Source organism: Vidua macroura, chromosome 13 (assembly GCF_024509145.1).
Source record: "Vidua macroura isolate BioBank_ID:100142 chromosome 13, ASM2450914v1, whole genome shotgun sequence".
Classification (NCBI taxonomy): Eukaryota; Metazoa; Chordata; class Aves; order Passeriformes; family Viduidae; genus Vidua; species Vidua macroura.
The window spans coordinates 13,001,462-13,023,457 of record NC_071583.1 but is presented as its reverse complement, the minus strand read 5'-3'; the positions used below and the strand labels follow the sequence as shown (position 1 = coordinate 13,023,457).

Sequence of the window (21,996 nt, the reverse complement as noted above, 5' to 3'; positions counted from 1 at the left end):
GAACACATGAGAAATACAACCATATGAAGCATGAGAGGGTCAAATTCCATCCACTGGAAATTTTCCAGAAACACATTATATTAACCAGATCAAGGCAAAATTGATATTTTGCACTGTAAATTGCCTATAAACACTGGGCATGGAGACATTGATGTTGTCAACAGAAATCAGCACTTCTCTTCGTGGTTTTTCACACTCAGATCTCAGAGAATACTTCTTAAGTCAAGCATCAAATTTGTGGCCTTGAACACAAGCTCCCTGGTATGTAATGTATCACTTAAACAGATCAGTTTAAGAACATTCATTTCTCAGCCACCAAAATCAGTAACTTTCAAACTGTAGAAATTCTCCATGAATAAAGCTCAAAGTCTATCTGAAATATAGAAGATATAGACTTGAACCTTTTCTTTCCAACTGTCAGAAAAAACATTTGCTGATGTAGAACTGTAACTGTGTAGTAACTAAATTCTGTTGGTTCTTTCTTTATCCTAAATAGTAAATATTTCATCGATACAACTGAGGTGAGCAGTGCATCCTCTGATAGAAAAGGAAGGAACCATCAGTTTTTTGTGTGAACAGATCCATTCTGGAACAGAAGTGTATTTTCTTAGATAGCTTAAAAAAAAATTGAAAAATAAACTCACTTGTAAATGTTGAGAGTTGTCAGTCATATTGTCCTCTCGCCTACGAACTTCTTCCAACAACTGTGCATTCTTCTTTTTCTCCAATTGCTGATTGTGCTTCAGATTGGCAACCTTCTTGTTTTGGTCCTTCATATGTCTAAGAATTGCACACACACACACACACCCATTAGTGATAATTGCAATAGAGATTAATTTTGTGACTACAACACAGGACATTGATTCTCCAACAGACACAAGATTTCCAAGCATCAGTTGTAACAGCAAAGCTTCGTCTTGTTTGCAAGATGGCATATCAAAACAGCTTTCAACTATAGAGTGGTAGAGAAATTATTTGGGCTTACAAGATTTCCCCCTTTTTATGATTTCCTCACAAAAACACATACATATTCTGAGCTCTGTGCAGAAAAATTGTTGAAAGAGAGAGATTACCCAACAATCCTTACACACACTGCATTCAGGAACAATTTTAATAGGCGTTTCAAGTATTAATTTCAAAGGAAGCAGAAGGTGACTAATGTACATTGCAAAATTATGTTTTTTAAAACCTGGACTACAAATGGAGTGTTTAGGTGGATTAAAGTGCAATGGAGTAGGTCAGGTCATAAATATGCCATGAAAAATAGAGGATGCCTTTTCAAATAGCTTTGTACATGAAAAAAACATTTTTATCATTTTTTATAATGGGACTTCTTTCTAAAAAAGATAATCAACAAACCAATTTATGAGCCATTCCTAAGGAAATGAAAAAATCTTTGCTACCCTTACATGTTTTCTTTTGATAAGATTGTATTAATAAAAAAGAATTGTTTCAGTTTTAATTATCTTTTCTTGTGGATGTTATTCATTAAGTTACCAGAAGCATTTCTGAAACTTAGCATACACCTTTTTAAGAAAGAAGGCAAACTAATTTTGTCTGTCAGGTAATGAAAACATATCCTTGCAGTAATACTTCCTACCTGCTTGAATTCTTATATATTATTTTCCAGACTTTCTTTGACATGGAGGAATTTGCTCCCTTTTATCTATAAAAAAATAAAAGTCACGTGCAAATTCCTAATGAGATCTACTCACTAATCCTACTGTGGCAAATGAAGAGAATATTATTCAATGCCCAAAAGGATCACTGAAAATCCCTCCTTTGCTTCCACATCAGAAGCAGTGAAAAAAGTTATAGAATACATTTCTTGCACAGATTTTATTATGCTAAAGAAACTGGGTCATTCAATATTTACTTCTATCACTGGTTTCTTTGTCCTACCACTATTTATTTTTTCACTATTTATTAATGATCAAAAATTAACAATTAATTTGCAATCAATAAATGTGCCATTGAAAAAAAAATTAAAAATTAAAAATTCTTAAAAGACACTTCATGTAAAAGTTTGTAAGTATAGCACATTAGAGAAAACCCAATCATTTACAACTAAAAAAAAGTGCCATAAACTTGCCCAGAAAAAAAAAGCATGGACAATTAGTTCAAATATAGGTAATTTGTTCGCAGCTCCAAGTGAAAATCAGTTCCCTGTCATGAGTCTGTCTCATAATTGTAAGCACAGAGTTATTCAGCATAATGCCAAAATGAATATTGGAAAAAAAAAACCACTTCCACAACTTCATATATAAATGTATTTGGCAGAAATTTTGGTGGTGCAATATGGCTTCGTGCTGTTAAAACATAAATTGGTATCCAGTCTCATGTTGAGTAAATGATAAATTCATTTTCATTTAATCTCTATAAGAAGTTCAATTTTATGCCAACGCTAGCTGCTTCTTTCATCACCCGTGCCTGACACAACTTCCCATTTCAGCTTCTCTAATACCACACTGAAAAGCAGAACATGGTAAAGCTGCAAAGGGAAAACATCTGGTGCCTGTGATAGGCAAAATCTGGAAGAGAAGGAAGTAAAAGAAAGCTCTGTCATAGAATCTCTTTATGCCACAACTGGCTACATACCTATGGAAATTAACAGAAAATGCTACAGTTAAAAAGCCCAGCTGAGGTTTTTTCTTTAGGTCTGCATTAAAAGTACTGGGGGAGTACAATGCAGCAAATAAGTACAAAAACATATTTCCCACCAGCTTTTTTTTTTTTTTAATAGCAAATATCAAATACAATCCTTGGTCCAGTAGAATTTTTGAGTTGCCTGCTCTGGTATGTTTTCATGTGGCTTTACTGTTTCTAAAATGCTTTTGAATAAAATAGAAGATCAGGATAAGTAAAAAATATGCATGAGAAATAGAAAAATATTTGGGAAGAGTACCCAATCACCATAATATATATGCCTTGACCACAGAGGACATATAATAAAATATTCACATAGCTTACCAGCAACAATGCTGATATACACAGTTATGTCTACATTACTTTTTAACATATGGAATTAATTTCATTTTTTCTGCTACACTGCTTGAATTAAAAGCTCTAAGACCACAAAATTCATTAGACAGAATAAAATAAATAAAAGACTACTGCTTAAGACACATCTTTGAAATCTGAAGTGTACAATTCAAGCGTCTGCTCAGTAGAATTCCTCTTACCATCACAAGTTAATAATTTTCTGCTTAGGTAGCATTTTCTGATAGTGTAATTGCCTCAGAGCAGGAAGACGAAATGCACACCTCTCTCATTGTCCACATTCTTATGGTTCATTTTGAAGTCGGGCATCTATTCTTTTTTAGGGTTAAATTTATTATTATTATTTATCTATTCTCTTTTAAGTTAATTCTTTAACCTCTGAGCCAGACATTACAGTCATCCCAAGCTAGTTAAAACCCACCACTCTGCTGAATTTGTGATTTTACAAACTTCACAGAACTGGAAAGCCACGCTACAAACCAGTTCTGAAGCACTCAAGCCCACAGTACACTGAAATAGTGCCAACACTACACTTGGCTTAAAGAAATGATGTTCTGAGTTCATAAATCTTTAAGAAACAAAGCAGGCAAAAAAAAAAAAAAAAAAAAAAAAAAAAAAAAAAAAAAAAAAAGCAGAGATTACTAACTCTCTGCAAAAAAATCTTGGCCAAATGTTAAAAAGTAAGATTAATGACAGTTTTTCAGATAACAAATTTACATTTGTTTGTGTTCCTATGCTTAAAGCCAGTCAGCAACTGTTATAGAATATCTAGCAGCTTAAGAACAAAAAAGAATTCAGAGTGAAACTGAACTGTCTTGAAAACAGAGCTAGAATATAAATATACCTTGAATAGTGTAAAATAATTTTAAAAAAATTAAAAAAGGAAATTAGTTCTGTTCCAGAATTACAAATTAAAGGATGATATCCTTGGCATCTCTTGACTCTTTTGATAATTCAGTATCAGAGATATGAGGATATGCAACATCCAGCAAACACCCCATGCCACATAAATACGAGATACCCATAATATGGGCAGTTAATAAAGAAGAGATGAACACCAGGAAAAAGAAAAATTTCTAAAATCTTATTCTTTTAGTACATTAGACATTCTCTCACTCCTAAAGAAGAGAAAAAGATAACAAAAAGTAACATAACTCTTATAAAGTAATATAACTCTTCTAGAAGCTACCTTACTACTCATTAAGTTCTCTCATTTGTTATACCTAGATTAAGGCATTGCTCTTAACTGAATAGTCATTCACCTTAGATATGCTACTCCATAAAAATCAGCCTCTTCCTGCATCTTTCTGACTTGGGATCATTTTTTATAATCTTTCTCAACACTCAGAATGCTCCACAGTAATCAATTTGCACCTCAGCTGGGCACTAGACCTAAAATCAGGTATCTAAATGACAGCAATGCCAATACCTCTGTTTTTCTCAGCATCCAACAAATTTTTGAGGAAAGTGGCCTCAGAATGCCAGTGCTGGAGTCAGCAGACTGCAGCAGCCCTGACTTCTGTGCTGGTGAAGAACCATCCTCTATTGCTGCTAAATATTTAGATACCCTTAGTGTATCACAGATCCAAGCACGAGAGGAAAAGACAAAACAGCCACAAAGAGCCCTTTAGCTTTATCTCTCCAAAGGACTTAGAGCCCATCAATCTTCCTGAGCAAACAGCAAGATGTCCTTACCTCGAACGCACTTCTCATTGTAGTTAATCTTTGAACTGCAATGTCTTTGTAGCAAACCAGACCCTGGGCCAGCAGAAATATAACCAGCAAAACAGTGGCACCACTTTTTTCTGCTGGTAAGAATGTAACTGTAATGACTACACTTTAACCATGTTTGGAGCTTCTTCTTGTTCTGGAGTAGCACACAAATTGATCCCACAGTCTAACTATAGGACATGTAATTCCTTCAAATTGGTTCAAATTTTTAAGACAAATATTAAGCGCTAAGTTTCTGCATATGCGTGAGTAGCATTTAGATTTTATTTTACAGTAGTGTGTGTTGTTTAACCTCCAATGCTTTCATCTCTGATAGCTATAGAAAATCACACTGTTTCATTAAATTCCCTGCTTTAATTAGCCACCTGGGTACCTTGGCCACAAAGCTGGTAATGTCAGCCAAAAATAAGTGTTACATGTTAGTATAGCCTTTACTCTATTTCATAAAGGATTTTTTTCCCCCAAAGCATGCAAAAAATGCAGACATGCAAAATGCTCCCAAGAGCAAAATCTGAAACATTTTCTAAAGGAATATGTCTCTGCAATAATTTTAATCACTTTAAACAGCATTGCAATGAGACCAGCTGTCTGCAAGTCAATCAAAAAATTCTGCAGTGTGTTAGGAAGCTGTGCTCCTCAGCAAATAAAAGATAAAAAATCAGAGTGCAGAGAATGTTTTCACGGAAACAAGCAAAAAAAAAAAAATCAACTCCAAACCAAACCAACCAGATCTATTTTATGAAATACGATTTAGTCAAAACAATTAATCTATATAAAATAAGAAAGCATCAAAATGTGGTTTAAAATTCAATATAGTACACTTATTTTAAATAAAAAAACATCACCCAGTGTTCTAAGCAAGCAATAGGTAGAATATTACCATCATCATTACTTGAAATTATTATCTCTTTCTCCTTTATAAACAGTCCACACTTTCACAAAGAATTCACGTATGTGATCAATGAAACAAATCTTAACATTTTACTGGGCACTCTGGGTCTCAGCAGCTAGTCATGCAGAAGACCTGATCCTTTAAATCCCAACCATGTGAATGTCCATTCCAAATTACATTACTTCAGTAAGACTCAGTAGAATTATTCCTAGCAGTTCAGTTCTCACTGTCTTAAGAAAGAGAGTCTAGGCAAGTGCCTCACTGAGTCATGACTAAACCAGCATAAGGGTAATGTTTCAAAATTCAGGTCTAATTTCACTGAAATGCAAAACTAGAATTTTATTAAGATATAAGCAAGTTCAGTATTGTTTCTGTCATTTTCATGGAATATAAATGCATTTGTTACTACCTATCTATAAACCTGAAAAACAAAGCTGGGTTGGACTTTGAGAGACTAAAATCATCACAAGAGATGTTAAGAGGGGTACTGACAGACACATTCCTGACACAAACAAGGACACTGTTTATTCACTTACAGCTCAGAGATGGATTTTTCTGTAGAAAATAGATATTATCAGGATAAGAAAATCTCTACTTGTGACAGGCTGAATTTTAATATAACAAAGAAAACAAATCGCGAACAAAAGCAATTTTTTCTAAAAGAAAGCCCCCATGCTTGACTGCTGAATTGATTTTATAAGCTAGACATAGTCACTGTAAGTTTTATAATATGATAATAAAAAAACTAAGCAATGACTTTCTGTGCTGTCACTTGCATTTAAAACTTTCATGTTGGGTTTTTTTTTTTTTTTCAATCAAGATCATATAACCTAAAGAATTATTAGTGTCCAAGACATCTTTTAAAATCTGGTGTCTCCTTCCTAACCTGTGTGACAACATAATCTATAACCACACAAAATTCCATTTTTACAATTACGCTATTTGATCTTGTAACTAAAAAAAAAAAAAATCTATTCTACAGTGACATAAAGGGAAGTAGCTCAGCTTCCTTAACACATCTATTATCATTTGGGATGAGAAAGCAAGCTTGACTGGATGCCCCCTGGAGAGACAGGAAAATGTTATCAGCCTGTGGCTGGATCTCCTCGCTGCCAGGAAGGCTAACAGGACATTAAGACTTTCCCATAGGAAAGCAGATTATGAAAACTGAGTAAAATCTTAGTGCCTTTTGAGCATGAGAATTTGGACGCAGGTAATTCTCTCTGGTTAACCTTGGCCAAACTGACTTTAGGTAAAAAAGGCCACTATTTTCCACATGCCTGAGAAAATACTGTCACAAGAAATTAATATTGTCTCTGACTGCAGGAGGATGCTTGCTCTTCTCTCTGCCATTCACCTGATGCTGAGACTATGGGAAACTCCACATCAGAGTTCATCTGCTCATCAGAACTGGCAGGTATCCCTCTGTGTTCTCTCCACATCTCTTTGACAGAAAGAACTTGAAACAAAATGACCAACACAAACATGGGACAAAAAACATCACCTAAACCAAGGAATATTAAAATCATTTTTAAATATCTAAAAAAAAAATTAATTCCTATATCCCTAATTTTCCAGTTGAATGCAGAATTAGCAGATAAGATAAATGAATTTTGGTATATTCAGTGTTTTCATTACATTCCCAACTCCTATTACTGATAGCTTAGATAGCTATTTCAGTTCCAACCAAGGAGCAGCCTTGTAGCCCACAGAGACCTGTAGGTCTCAAAAATTCCCTTCTTCCCATCCCCTTACACTCCCCCCACTTTTACATCTCATCACTTCAATTGCCTGAAGGCTGGCTTCAGGTTTCTTAATACTCATATTATGACAGTTTTTCAGTGAGACAATTGTTTTGCCCCCAGAGGCACCACAAAACAATATTACTGTCCTGGGACAACCGAGAACTCTGCCTAGAAGAAATCAAGCCAGCGTCACAGAAGTCACTGAAACATTTCTCACCTCACAGGCAAAAATGTGGGAGGAAGGGTTTACCTAACACACACTCTGGGAAGTTTTCCAAAATCTTTATTTAAGAAGTGTTTAGTCTGACACAGTTCCCTCCAAAGCCCTGGAGAGATGCTAGAAATATCCACGTGAGGATAACGCATGAATGAAAGAGACATACTAAAATCCTGTTCCAAACTATGGTTCATGTCACTTTGTTTCAAGGCAGATCTGCACTGCAACCACGGAAACTCCGACCCAGCACTGCTGTCTTCCTCAGCACATTCCTGCTGGATGACACTTTACATGAACATGTGTGAAATTCGTACCAGAAGACTCATCTGTCACACATCTCTCTCCTACACCAAGGATTGTCGTGTATTTTCTTCTGATGTTCTTCTTTAAAAAAAAAACCAAAAAGCACTGCTGATGACAGCACGCTAGATGAGAAGGATATTTGATCTGATTTAATATGGCAATTGCTTGCTCAGCTATTTTATTAATTGAGACCATTAGCAATAACTGTAACCAGTTACTGGAAATAATTTGTTGCCTGAAATTTGCAACCAAGAAGTTGCAGCCCTGCTACTGCTCCATCAGGTCCTTCCCAGCTGTATTCCAGAAAAGCTTTTCTCTTCAAATTACCAAACTAACAAAGCATCTCCACACAAACAAACAAAAAAAAAAGAGAAAAAGCAGCTCCAGACTCTTTCCAGTTTTTCTCTGCATCCAACTGCTCCACAGCATATCCAGCCCAGCCTGACAGCAATCGGGATCACACCTCCTCTGCAGCACTCCATGTTTCATTGCAATTTCCTTCTGGATCAAATCTTTTGACTGCAACTCCTGGCTCACCCTAGAAGTTCTCAGGATCAATCCAGCCATTATCATCCAATACATAAATCAAGCTTTCTATAAAGCTTTTGCAGTAACTTCTTCAGACCTCCAAATAAATCAGGTACTCTCTGTATGATTCTTGTTTAGACATACAAACTTCCTCTTATTATAAATTCAGATCAGAGCACGGTCACGTTGCTCCTGCATTGTGAAAGCAAACAATATGAGTGGAAGGAGTGGTTGCACCAACAGCCCAATTCCTAAATTTAGTGCCCCTGTCTCTTTTCAGTAACAGCTTTTTAAGGGCAAGCTGTGCTATCTCACAATGATTCTTCACCACACACCCCTCCACCGTGCTCAGGGAATCCTGACAGCACTGAGCCCAGCAGCCACCAATATCCCCAGGGAGTGCTCTGGGGCTACTTCATGCACACGTTCAAGAGGTAGAGAAATCTGCCCTCTGGATGCTGACTCTGAGGAAAACTAGTTGGAGGCAGCAGGTCTGGAGAAGCATAAGAAATATTGATGCCTTCAATCAGTTACCATGAAAGGAAAGAGTAACAGCTCCTTCTGTTCTCTCTTCCCCAGCATAGAGTTGTGGTGTCACATCCAACCAAATTCAAAGTTGATATTTTTCCTTCAGTGAGGTAGAGCTCTTTCCTCCTCCTATCCACTTCATTCTGCACAACAATTTACTTTATGGAGTATACCTCCAAATCAAACCTCAAAAAAAGCAAATCAAATTACAAAATATCCTTCCTTATTTAAATAATTCCTTTCTATTTTAACCTTTGCATGGCTTTCAGCAAACTGAAAGGGAAAGTCCAGAAGAAGTCCAGTAGTGAGTGGGATGAAATTGAACAACAGTGCACCATCTTGTCCCAGGGCCCATCTTTATTGTTCATTGTTATGATTTCTGCTTATTTTGTAATATAATATTTTCCTTTTTTCCCTTAAAGTAAAATACCAAAGAAATAAACTTTCTATTTTATTATTTCTTAAAAAATGAAATTTCCAAAACTTCAAACCACACATAAAATCAGACAAATCTATATAATCTCACCTCAAAATGTCATCTCTTTCAAAATGTTTAAATGCTAAAACATTGGTTCTGCATATGTAGCAAACAGACTAAAAGAGAATGACATGTCAGCAATCTGCCTGTTATCCAACGTGACAACTATGTTTCTCACTCAGAATAACCAGTCTCTCAGAAGAGTAACGTATATCACAGATTCTCTCAGTTTTCAGTAGTACACTATCTCCGTTTCTCCAGGGACATTATCTTTGAACAACATATCACTCTGCCCTTGGAACCATCAAACTGACATTTGACAAAACCGTGGACGGCTTGTAGGTTAAATTTAAAACTCCGTTCAACCTTCCCTTGCACATCTCATTGAGCTCTGGCCTCCCACGGAAACAATTAGGAAGGACAACATCAGAGCTGGTGGGAAACTTTCTAGCACTGGTCAGTACAATTCACATGGAAGAAATATCCACCTCCTGCTTATCTGCAGGTAGAAAAGTTTGGGGAGTATATAACCTGCTGTAACCAAAAGGTGTGGGGATGTCACTGCACTGATGGCTGTACTCAGAATATTTTATCTTGTACAGGCAGGTGCACATGAGGCCATTATGCCAATATATTTGATTTTCTTGTTTGTCATCAGTATTGATAGCCTAGCATGTTACAAAACAGATGCAGCATTTTTCTAACCATAAAAACCTCACAGGAGTATGATGACTAAAATGACAGCCAAGAACATACTGATCAGCAGAAATTATGGAAATTAATAGATCTGTTTCTTAAATTAAGTTTTAACCTTAATGAAGATTCAAGCTGAAAAAACTTAACACTTCACTGAATACCCACAATAAATTCTAATCATACTCTACAACTTATCTGGGACTCTAGGGATGGAAGTTGGCAGGGTTATGCAGACAGTTTGCTTCAACAAGGTCAGTTGGCTTTTCAGGTCAATAAAACATAACAGAAATTGCACCTCCAACTGCTGAATAAATGTTTCTGCATACCAATCACTGAATTCCAGTGAAATCAACCAAAATGACAACCACACAGCATAATACCTTTCTTTAGGCTCTCTTGAGCTAGAGAGATTTTCAATCAGTGTTGAGTATGCTCTGATAGAAATGCAAAGTGGTCACATTCAGACAATAATTTCATCATGGCCAACTCCATAATAAACGCATTTAATTAACTTCTGGAAGAAAGAAAGATTCTGAATATAAATTGTTGAAGTATTTTCACAATCTGGGTGCAATAACTATCCCTTCAAGCACATAAAAATGTGCTTGAAGTAGATAGACAGTAAATTTCGAGTTCATCCAATTCTTTACTGCAATCAATAAGCCTCAAATTTCAGAAACAAAACTTTTCAGCTGGAAAGTAACTTGTGATTGTGACATGTACTAAAGCACATCAGGAGGAAAAAGAAAAGTCTTGTCATCTTTTTGCAATGAGCCATCTTTAGCTGTGCAGGTTGAAGACATCCCTGTCGGAGACTTCTCTGACATATCAGAACTGTGAATTGTGCTTGGAGAAGCACAAGAGAAAACATCAAAAAGATGTTTTAAGGCTTTGCTAACTTACAATTTACAGCCACCCATAAGCGTGAGAAAGAAAATTGACATCAAGGCCTACTACAAGAAAAAAATGTCAACCAGATCAATTTTTACTTCCAACAAGCACCACAAGACTTGTAACACTTGAAAAGTTTACTTAAAACAGTGTGCAAAGACCAGTGCCAGCTAAACTAATCTCCAACCTGGAAGAATTTAAAACACGAACCTGACTAGATGAGGTTACATCCAAACACAGCATAAAAACACATACAGACAACTCCTTTACAGTTATGTGCTGGTTCAGAATCTGGCCAGCAAAAACAGCTAAAAGTTTCTGAACCACTGCAACATCTTATATTCTGTTTGTAAGCAGTAAAAGGGGCAATGGCAAAGTATTAAGAGTAAGTCACTGATCTTCGGTATAAATCTCTCTGTACACAATTGTCACTGTTCATTACCTGTTGAGTTGGGTTATCTACCAAAAAATTATTCCCAATGTTGGACTCCCTAAACAAAGATAACATAAGCAAAACCAAAAGAAGAAAACATCTTCACACAAAACAACATATGAATTGAATATGTTGTTAATAAACTTTTTTTTTTTCTCCTAGGCATTAAAGAAAAAGATTAATTTACTGGAAAGTTTCTGGTCTAGAAATTACATGACCAAAAACTTCGCAACAGGGACAAGCAGAATAAAACCAACAAAATACAAACAGAAGTTAATAATGTGGAATCAAAACAACCAAATAAATGAAGCATCAATGAAAACCTTCATTGTGGAAGGAGCATTAAGTAGGAGAGCAGAAAATACTGACCTGGAAGTCAAGCTGGTTGGAGAAGGGATGAAAGCAGCAGTTTGGAGAAAAACAGATAGGGAGGAAGACAGCAAAAGAGAATAAAGGGAGGAACACATTAGTTCTTTAAAAATATAACAAGCAGATGTTATATTAGCAGATTATTAAAAAGAAAAAAAAAAAAAAAAGAAAGGGAAGGGAAGGAAAAGCAAGAACTAAAACGAAATTTCTGCAGAGCTACATCCTTCCTGTGCACTGAAGAAAAACTTTAAATTAAAAGGGTGTCTTGTCACTGGTGGACAGCAGAAAGACATCCATATTTATAAACATCCAAATTCCAAATTCACATACACACCAAATAGAACAAATAAATTGGATGAATATTGGTAGCAGTTGCTGCCCCACAAACATCTTGTCATATGCCACAGAGTCTTTCATTTGAACTGTCATAGGCTGGTGACCCTCATTCAGCAACTCTTCCAATGGAAGTCAAAGCAGCTAAACAATTCGGCAACTTGTTCAAAGATATTGAGAAGTTCACAAAGCTCTGTAGCTAATAATCAAAGATGAAGATTTGGCACCCCACCCCATCCACAAAATGCAGCCCCTTCCAATGCTGACAGCAAATTTTTAATTTATGAATTAAAGAAGAGAATACTTCAGCCTGAAAATACTCTGATTTTTTATAACTCTATTTGTTAAAAAATACCTAACACACCCTTTTCAAAAATGTAAGGCCACAACAATCCCCACCCAGCTAGACTAGTCCTTAAATCATTCTCTGACACACAGCATTTTGTTCATTTAGGAAAAGGAGCATATTTAACAGCCATAAAAGTACTTCTTTTTAAATGCAATTATTCCACGTGCTGATGTTTTTTTCTCTTGTGTAATGACTTGTCACTGCTGTGTAGACTTACCTTCATGAGAATTCAAATCCAAATCAATTCAGAATGAATTAATTGTAGACTGAATACCCCAAGAGCTTGAATACACATCTATAGTATTATAAACCCACTGCATATGAGAAGTAGATAACAAAAACAAAAAACAACTTCTTGCTTAAGAACAAACAGGTTTGTCTCATAGTTAATAAAATATTTTTAAATGGACTTTTATATTGTTGCAATCTTTGCTGAGAAGCTACACCTAGCCAAGCAAATGACCAAGTATCTCACATACCACTGGAGAAACGTGGATCCAAGATTTTGCAATCTTCACCACGTTGTCATCACTTTCTTTCTCTTTTCAGTCTAAATTTACCAATGGATAATTTATATTGTACTATGTGCCAGTGCTCTTTCACTGAAATCACTCTCCCTACAGTGCTTACCCCTTCCCATATTAACACAGAACAAACATCCCTACAGAGCTTTGTTTTACCAGAGAAACAAAACACTGTTGCTTAGACTCCTTCTGTGTCATGAGCACTTCATTCCTTCTTACCAGCCCTCTCTGCACCTGTTGCCAGTTTTAATTCAACTTCCAGGCATATGACTGATGAGAAGTACACAGCACAGTTCCACACAGAGCCTTGCCAGCACCTAATGACATTAATACCTCCCTATCCTCACTGTAGATATTAATTCTGACATATCAGGATTCACTCCTCATTATTTAGATCTCTGCTTCATTATTTAGATGGCTCCTAATGACACAGCCATAAGCAAATTCACCCAATCTTTCTTTTCCTGAACTGTATCAAGGATTATCCTTAGTTTATGTCAGGCAGCCTTACTGGTCCTAACTTCACAAACATGCATTTTATACCACTGTATTTCACTTCATTTTGTGATTCAAACTCTCTATCACATTTCATAAACATACTTCTCATTCTAACACTATTAATAAAAGCTTTAAACAATACATTCCTTCAATCCTGACAGTTCTGTTTCAGTTGCAGCTCCCTCTCCTTGGTGAGGCTCTTTGCATTAAAACTTGAGCTGATCGCTACCTTATCCAGTTTCATTTACATTATTAAAAAAAAAATCTCACAAAAATAAAAACCAGAAAACCCTGAACCACATTTCCTTCATCAGGAAAACCAAAGAAAATCAGCAATGTAAATTTAACAAAAGCACATTATACATTAAATGTAATATCTTGCATTTGATTTTAAACTTTTTAATTATAAACAGATAAATTGTGAAAATTTTAATAAAAGTTATCAAATAGCTTAAGTATAGAAGAAGGAGTAGTTTCTCCTGTGTAGTAATAAGAAACTGTAAAATAAAAAGTTAATATAGGGAGAGTAAAGAAACAGACCAACATGATTTCATATGAGCAATAATATTAATCTGAAGTGGTGACGCTCAGGAGTGTGATAGTTTCTGAGCCAAGAAAATCACATTAAAACCAAAAGAATTAACATTCATATGAAGACTTCATAATTAATAATGTTCATCTGCCAAGTAGCACACACTTATAAATTTAACTGCCCATATCTCAAAGCAGATATTTCTACCCTTGACTATTTGACACTTCATGTGTCAATACTTTCTGTCTAGTAGAACGTTAGTATTCATCTCCTTGTTTTAATTTTTCTTTGAATTTGTAAATGATAACTTTATTACAACCATTTTTACTTTTCAAGCTTATTTATACAAGCACACCTCATTATATTGAAGAATTCCTGTGTGAATATAACAAATATTGTGAGGATACTACAGCTTGCAATAGTCTAGATTATCACTTCCCCAGAAATTTATATTGAAGTATTTTGAAAATTTATGTTGTTGCAATTATCTTGCAATGTAAAGATGTTGGCATAGCAGTGAACGTGGATCCCAGCAAGCCGTGAATGAATAAATGCATTTTAATGTCACATTCATTTTCCTACAGGACCCCAGAGATGCCCTTGCATCTGAAGTTTGAGGAAATGTCAAATATATGCTAAAGGTCCTTTGCAAAGTTTAACCACTCCATCACATTCTAAGTACAGTACATTCTCTTCAAAAGTCTGTGTTCACTCAGCAGTACCACATTATTTTCTGAGAAGTTATTTTAGGGTCAACACCCTCATCAGCAATAACAGACTAGAAATAGGTGCTCCCAAACTTCACTGCTAAGCGTATAACATATTTGAAAAGAAAATGAATACAAAAATAGAAAATTCTCACCCATTGCAGGATTCTCAGACAACAGGAACAGATTGGAGGCTGACAATACTGTACCAGTATCTCTGGACCCCTTAGTTCCTTGTATTTTTGTAATTGTTTTGTAATCAGTAATTCTCAATTCAAATTAATTTACTGCTCTCTATAAATTCTTTATCTCTTTTTACATTAAGTATTTAAATCAAATTAACATTTCCAGAAATTTGAGATCACAAGCTTCAGTACTTCAATCATGACCATCATGATCATCCTTTAATTTTGTCATCTTAATATTCAAATATTCAACTCATTCATGATTGCTATCTAATAAAGGTCTTAAGATTATCCTCTTGAACCCAAGATTACTGTGCCTACTAATGAGTCTGGTGTCACACAATAATTCAGTGTTACAGTGCAAGGAGGGGATCAGTTGCTGTTTACACCTGGTGGTCACACCTGGAGTTGCTGCATTACAAGTCTGTGTCTGTAATTGCCCCTGCACCACTGCATGGAAAAGGCAGCACTTTCTCATCCACACAAAACCTCTAACTGTGGTGTGTTTTCCAATCTGCTGCTTTAGGATTTTGGAGAGTGTAGGCAGAGCTCACAGGCATGGTGCACAAAGTGACCACTCTTGATTATTCACTTCCTCTGGGACCTCCTTTACACATTAAAATAGATGCAAACACTTGAGTATTCTAAAGTTGATGTGCTGAGAGAGACAACTGCCAATTAAAGTTGTCCTTATGTAAATAATCAGCTCTATTTTAAATATAAATCTTCTCTCACTTTGAACTTGAGGTCCCCATTCTCATGACACTTAACCATTACTGAACTTCACCGAACATCTGCAAAGAGTAACAAGTTTTGGCAGCAGGTAGCTGTGAAGGTTGCTAAGTCATCCTCAGTAAAAGGTGCTCTATACATGTTTCTTTTCATGCTGGCTGTTTTCTGCCCCCCAAGGTAACCAGCATTTCTGACACGTTCCTCTCTTTCATGGTAATGCTCCCTAATGGGTGCTTTGTCTTGACTGGAACTGTAGCAATCACAAAAATTAAAATCACTTAAACTTCTTTTTTGGAACCATGAAACAGTTTTCTTCTGACTTGATCACTATCAAACAATTATATAAATTATTTGAAAACATAGAATTCCTTCTTTCATTCAAGCAAGAGTGTCTAATTAAAGGAAGAGAACAAAGAAAACAGATCAATCAAATAAATTGCAGGACCCCATACAGGAGAAGGTTCCAAGATCTATTTAATTATAAAGGGCATCAAACAAATCCCCAAACCCTCCTCTCTCCATTAGGGAAAGTCTCTACAATCTTCCCAGAAACAAGACAATCATTGCCTGGTCAACATCAGAAAATATTCTTTTGAAGCAAACAAAGACTATGGGAACACTGAAAAATAGTTACAACTATTATTAAATAGTCATGAGATGGGTCAGAAATACTTACCAATACTTTTCATGACCTCTGAGAATGACTGATGATGTTCACACTTGAAGAAACATGTGGGGGCAGGTTTGATTAACCAGTCACTAAAAAGACAGACTTGTTCCCCAATACGGTTTTTGGGGGGGTTGTTGTGCCTGTAAATTGCACATGCCATTTCCTGTACATGCTTGTTTTATGAAGAGTATTAAAAAATGGAAACCTTACATTTTTCTGAAGTCAGCTGACAGGAGATGCAGTTCTCAAGTAGCCCTTTTTTGTTCTTTTACAAAGCATAACAAATATTCTCTTAAAAAATATACTCCACTTGTAACTTCTCTGCTTCTGAAATGAAGATCAAGTAAGCAAAAATGCTACTCAATGTAAGACAATACAAAAATTACCTTTCTAACTCAGCAATTTTCTTATCTTTGTCATTCTTCTCATTCTCTACTTCCTTGAGTATTTCTAGAAGTCTGTCAACCTCAGCCTGAGCTTTGCCACATTCTTCTCTATAGTACGAGGCCTCCTTGTCAAGCTGTTTCATTCTGTCTGCAAATTCTGGATTCATCCGTGCCTCCTCTTCAGCTTCATGAGCCTTCAGAATCAATATTTCAAAAAAGATAAGGATGGCAATAACTTAAATAGCTTTAAGAGCTTTACTTCTCCAGTCTCAGAGTTCAAGTTTACATTAAAAAGGATTATGGGTATTCCTGTCTGATGCATTATAAAAAGAAACAAAAGTATCTACGTAGTCAAATTCTGTTGTTCTGATAGGGGAGGGGATTTATTAAGGGGGTTTTTACATATTAAAGTGACCCCCCCTTTAAAGGTGTTTTTTCAAATTTAACAAAAACTCACCTTGAAATTCATTAAATTCACATTAAGTTCAGTGTATTTTGAATATATAGGCAATTTCTTAACAAATCAGGTCCTCTTTCCCTATATATAAACACACACACTTTGTCCATGTATAAATATACAAACACAGATACATATATACATATAGTATATATCTATATCAACAGATGTCTCAAATGCAGTTTCATACAAAGAATTTAAAGGAAAGAAATTGTTTTTAATGCAGAGGTGATCTTAAAAGATGAACCAATAAACTAAGAATCTGCTTTCAGCAGACATCTTACCCAATAATCCTTTTTAGCCTATCATTAATACTTAACCTGAAACATCAGAGGAACAAGCCCATTGGTGAAAACAGCACAAACCTGGCAAACACATGCATGGATGGGTGGGAGTTTCACAGACAAGAGAGAAGGCAATGAAAACAACAACAGTGCAGAGCCCAGTCCAGCTCCCATCAAACCTAATGGCAAAAACCCCATTAACTTCAATGGGAGCCCGACCTGGCACCGAGTGCTTTCAACTGTTGGCTGCAATAATCACAGACAGATGGAAACAACGATGCACTGCAATGCTTAGCCTACCCCTTGCTTCCCATTATTCCTAATTGGCATCTTGAAAGAGCAGGCAAGGAAAAAAGAAGTAGTTTAAGGCAGTGCACATTAAACATAGAAAATTCAGGTAACATACAGGATTTTTTACAGAAATTCATGGTATTTCGAACTGAAGGTCCTCCAACTATCTTAGTACGCAGAGAAGACATGGACTTACTTATCCTTCTTAATTTCAGGGAATGGACAATGCAAGCAAGCAATGAAAGAAATGCAGATCAAAATGAAGCATGCATGTTTGGGAAAGAACTAATATAAACTACAGGCACTAGAAGGTACATATTCTTTGCAATGGTTAAAATTTTCTGTATAAATAAAGAACAAGTCTGAGTTTACTATAAATACAACAAAAAATTGAAATTAGTAGGGAAAAAACTTATGGGGTTTGCATGTAACATATCATTTAAGCATGAGGATAATTAGAAAAGGATAGTAGATTTGAAGTGTTATTTATCCTACTTGGAGGTTTTTATTCAGAAGAAATATTTCATCACCAAAAGAAGCCAAGGGAATGACATGAGGAGCCTAATAAACCTACTGACCTTGCTCTTCAAAATCTCTGCTTTGATACATGCTCCAGTCCTGAATTCCATGCAGATCTGAGACTTTTTAAACCCAGAACTCCTTTCAAGGTAACATTCAAGGAGTATCTTGATTTTACTGTTTGAGATGTCAGCAACAGATTCCTTTCAGGCTCATAATCTTCCTTAATAATAAACTTGGATTTACTTTATACCAGTTGCTAATTGTATCAAGAAATTTACTTTCACCTAGCATTGTCATTTTTGAAGTCAGTGTAATACTCAGACTCATGGGCAATTATCTGAGAAAACACTTTGATTGTCCATCAACTCTATTACAATATTATACACTTTTTTATCACTATGTAATTTTGCAAGGAATCATTTAATTCCATAGGTAAATTCACTCTAGAAAAAGAAATATAACCCAACTCCCACCTTCAAGATACTAAGAAACTTATGCAAAAAGCATATTGTTCCCTACTCTTCAGATTTCTCCTCCTCTCCCAAGGGTAAATCCAGAATTTCACAGTTCCTCTCTAAATGCTACTGCTCTTTTGTGTAACTCCCTGTCGCCTTTCCATCCCTTCCCTTTACTTTGGTACAAAATTAATGACATACCAGCCTTGCTTCCATGGTTTCATAGACAGGAAAAATACTCACCTTCCTTCCTCTAACCAGTCTTCACTTCAGCATAAAATAAGTCTCAGCTTCAGCCCAAATTTTTTTCCCCCATGTACTTCTACACTTCTCTTATCCCAGAGCAAGAAGCAATGGAGATGAGGGAGAGAAACCTGTCTCTTTTTTATGCTTCATTGCCACACTGCACTTTCTACAAGGAAAATGCATAACTGGGCAAGAACATGATAGCATCACCAATGCAGAGGTGCCAAATGTTCTATTACCATGGAGTATTCCTGTCACACAGCAGCTCAGAAATGTACTGAAAAAATTACCTACTGCACAGCTGATAAGCAAATCACCACCTGAAATAATAAATCTATTCCTCACTTTAGCCCTTCAAATCATTGCTCAACAGCATGCTAAGGAAATCAACATTAAGGTGCAAAAATTTTCAGTTCTTGTGTTTTCTGTGGTACTCATGCTATTCCATATTTGTGGGATGTGGTTTTGGAAAATTCTGCAGCACAAACTGGGTCACTGCATTTCCCCATTATGAAGTGGAACTTCTAAGGTATGATTAAATGTGATTAAGCATCCAACCAATGTCACATATAAATCAATGTAAGCATTAAGTTACTACAAGGTTGGTATTAAAAAAAAAAAAAAAAACAATAAAACCAGTATTGCAAACCACCAATTTAGCCAATTGTCTCTACTTTTCAAAGCACTTAGAGACTCTTTTTTGGACTATTGGCAGGAACCAGATTTCTACAAGTCTATTGTCCAAATGAAGAAAGAAAGTTAGTTAAAAAGGGAGAGCAAGAACAATAAACAATTTTTACAAAGAGCTTTCTGCAGGCAGTACTTTAACCTGCATTTCCCTTTAAGGGAATCTTCACGTTGTAAACAAAGCTGCTGATTCCAGAAAAGAGCAAAACACAATCCATCTGACATTGCCAGCACAAAGGCATAGAATTACTTATAAGCCTCCATTTTATTTTATGGCTTTGAAAGATGTGTTTGGATCTAAACTAGGCACCTTTCTGAATTTGCTGTGTACAAATCAGGGGTGATTTACTGACAGATGGAACTTGACTTTTGAGGTCAAACAGTAGGCCCAAAGGAGTTAAAGGGCTGCTCAGCTGATATTGACCCTGCTCCTGCCAGGACAGGGCAGATTTCTTTGGCTTTTTTTAGGCTGTAGACTGAACTGTTGGATCTAGTTCTAGACAGAAGCAGCATGAATCACATGAATCAGAAATTCCCTGCCTATTTCTCCTGTCCTCACCTTTTTCTGTTTAATTTCCGTCCCCTGTTTACTCCCTAAATTCTCTGTTACCTTGGAAAATACATTTTCTGCTTCTATGGGGTTTGGGTCCATGTAGGACTGGTCCATGTGTATTTTTCAGCCTTCTTAAATCTGTATCTGCAAATGATAACCCTTGTGTGTGAAGATTAGGTTAATTTCAAACTAACCCACCCACTTTATGATGCTTTTTTTCTCCCAATATTATGACTCTGATGTTGTATGTTATTTTTACAACTGAGTAAAAATAGCATATTACTCTACCATTAGAATGTCACAGATTTTTACATTAATTATCCATCTGTTCTGATCTCTGCTTCACAAGCACTGCAAATGGTTTAGAAGAAAAGTAACATTTCCTTATGTAAACCACAAATTTCCTATAGAAATATCATAACAGTGTGGCACAGACATGCAACATGAATTATTTAGGCTATTAAAGTCTTATGCTACAGTCATGCATGTATTATTCTACATAATAGGAATGGATGGATAGATAAGTATTTCATTTTTAAAGCTTCAGACAAACATACACAGAAATCAAGTGGGTACTTAAAATAAAAAAAAAAAAGAAAAGGAACAGCAGAATTTACATGCAAGATATTTATTACTTTCTAAGATCCTTCAAATTTTATTACTTTCAAGAATAATTGAAAAAAAAACATTGCTGTCACATGAATTGTCTTGTCTCCTTAAAACTCAGGAGGTTTTCATTTAATTTTAGGGACTGCTCTAAGTAATTTATAGTGTATTCTGCAAGTAGTTTAAATTTTAATCTGACATTTCTCTTATAGAAGATCTTGGAAAATTTAGTCTTTAATATTCAGAAAAAGGTTCACCTGAACTCCAGACTCAGTACAGCATAATATTTTCATGACAGCACAAAGACAATAATTTCTTATAATCAATTTTGCACAAAATCTCATTGGGTATTTCAAAAAGTTCACCTTTAAAGCATAAAGAAATGTATGTCCAATTCTATTTAAAACTTATTCTTATATATGTAGGAGAAGAAAGCAGGTGAGCAAGAGAAGTTTATTTTAAAAAAATCATCTTGTAAGTATAGTACGATTGCCTGGTGCCAAAGGAAAAGGATCTTACACCCATTGCTTTGCAACTTCCAACAGGCTGTCCTTTTGAAAATTAACCACATAAAGGCAGAAAAAACAGTTAAGAAAGGACTGACTTTGGAATACTGCACACAAACAGATTAGGAAGTAACAAATTAATTCTATACATCAGAATCACTAATACTGAGCTAATGACTGGCCAGTATTTATGAAAACCAAGCTAAAAACTAACAGAAAAAAAGACTCCAGTCTGAAAAGACACGCACAAGAGCAGTGCAAATGACGTGAATAGAAACATAACTACCACAGAAGTGACCCAAGATGATAGAGGAAAAAAGGAGTTTATCACTGAAAGGGACAAGCTCTTTCTCCAGCTGTGCCAGAGGGTAGAGGTGATAATATCAGGTTTAATGCTATTGTGCTGAAATTTAGGACCAAATTCTAAACACAGGTAACCAATAACTTTAAAAGTAAATACAGCACATTCTGTGGGACTCTCTTTTCCCATACAAAAGTCATGACACATCCATTACATGGTTGGCACTACAAAACCTAACCATAATAGATCCCAAAGCTGGAATCCTGGTCCACGAACACTCATGGCAAAGCTCCCATTGACTTCAGTGATGGCAATACTTCCTCTAATGTGTAGTATCACATTACTTAAGCTACAAACCCAC

The 21,996-nt window shown here is 35.7% G+C and overlaps 1 protein-coding gene across 1 annotated transcript in view; it reads right to left on the bottom strand.

Annotated features, from left to right (window-relative positions):
• The window catches only part of ERC2 (ELKS/RAB6-interacting/CAST family member 2), a 295,631-nt gene that overhangs the window by 126,950 nt on the left and 146,685 nt on the right, over positions 1 to 21,996 (bottom strand). Inside the window, exons 13-16 of the mRNA XM_053989685.1 lie at positions 17,769 to 17,798; positions 16,728 to 16,921; positions 11,812 to 11,823; positions 645 to 780 (exon numbers count right to left, since the gene is read on the bottom strand). Coding sequence (XP_053845660.1) covers positions 645 to 780; positions 11,812 to 11,823; positions 16,728 to 16,921; positions 17,769 to 17,798 — 372 coding nt within the window. The remainder of the gene's footprint in view (positions 1 to 644; positions 781 to 11,811; positions 11,824 to 16,727; positions 16,922 to 17,768; positions 17,799 to 21,996) is intronic.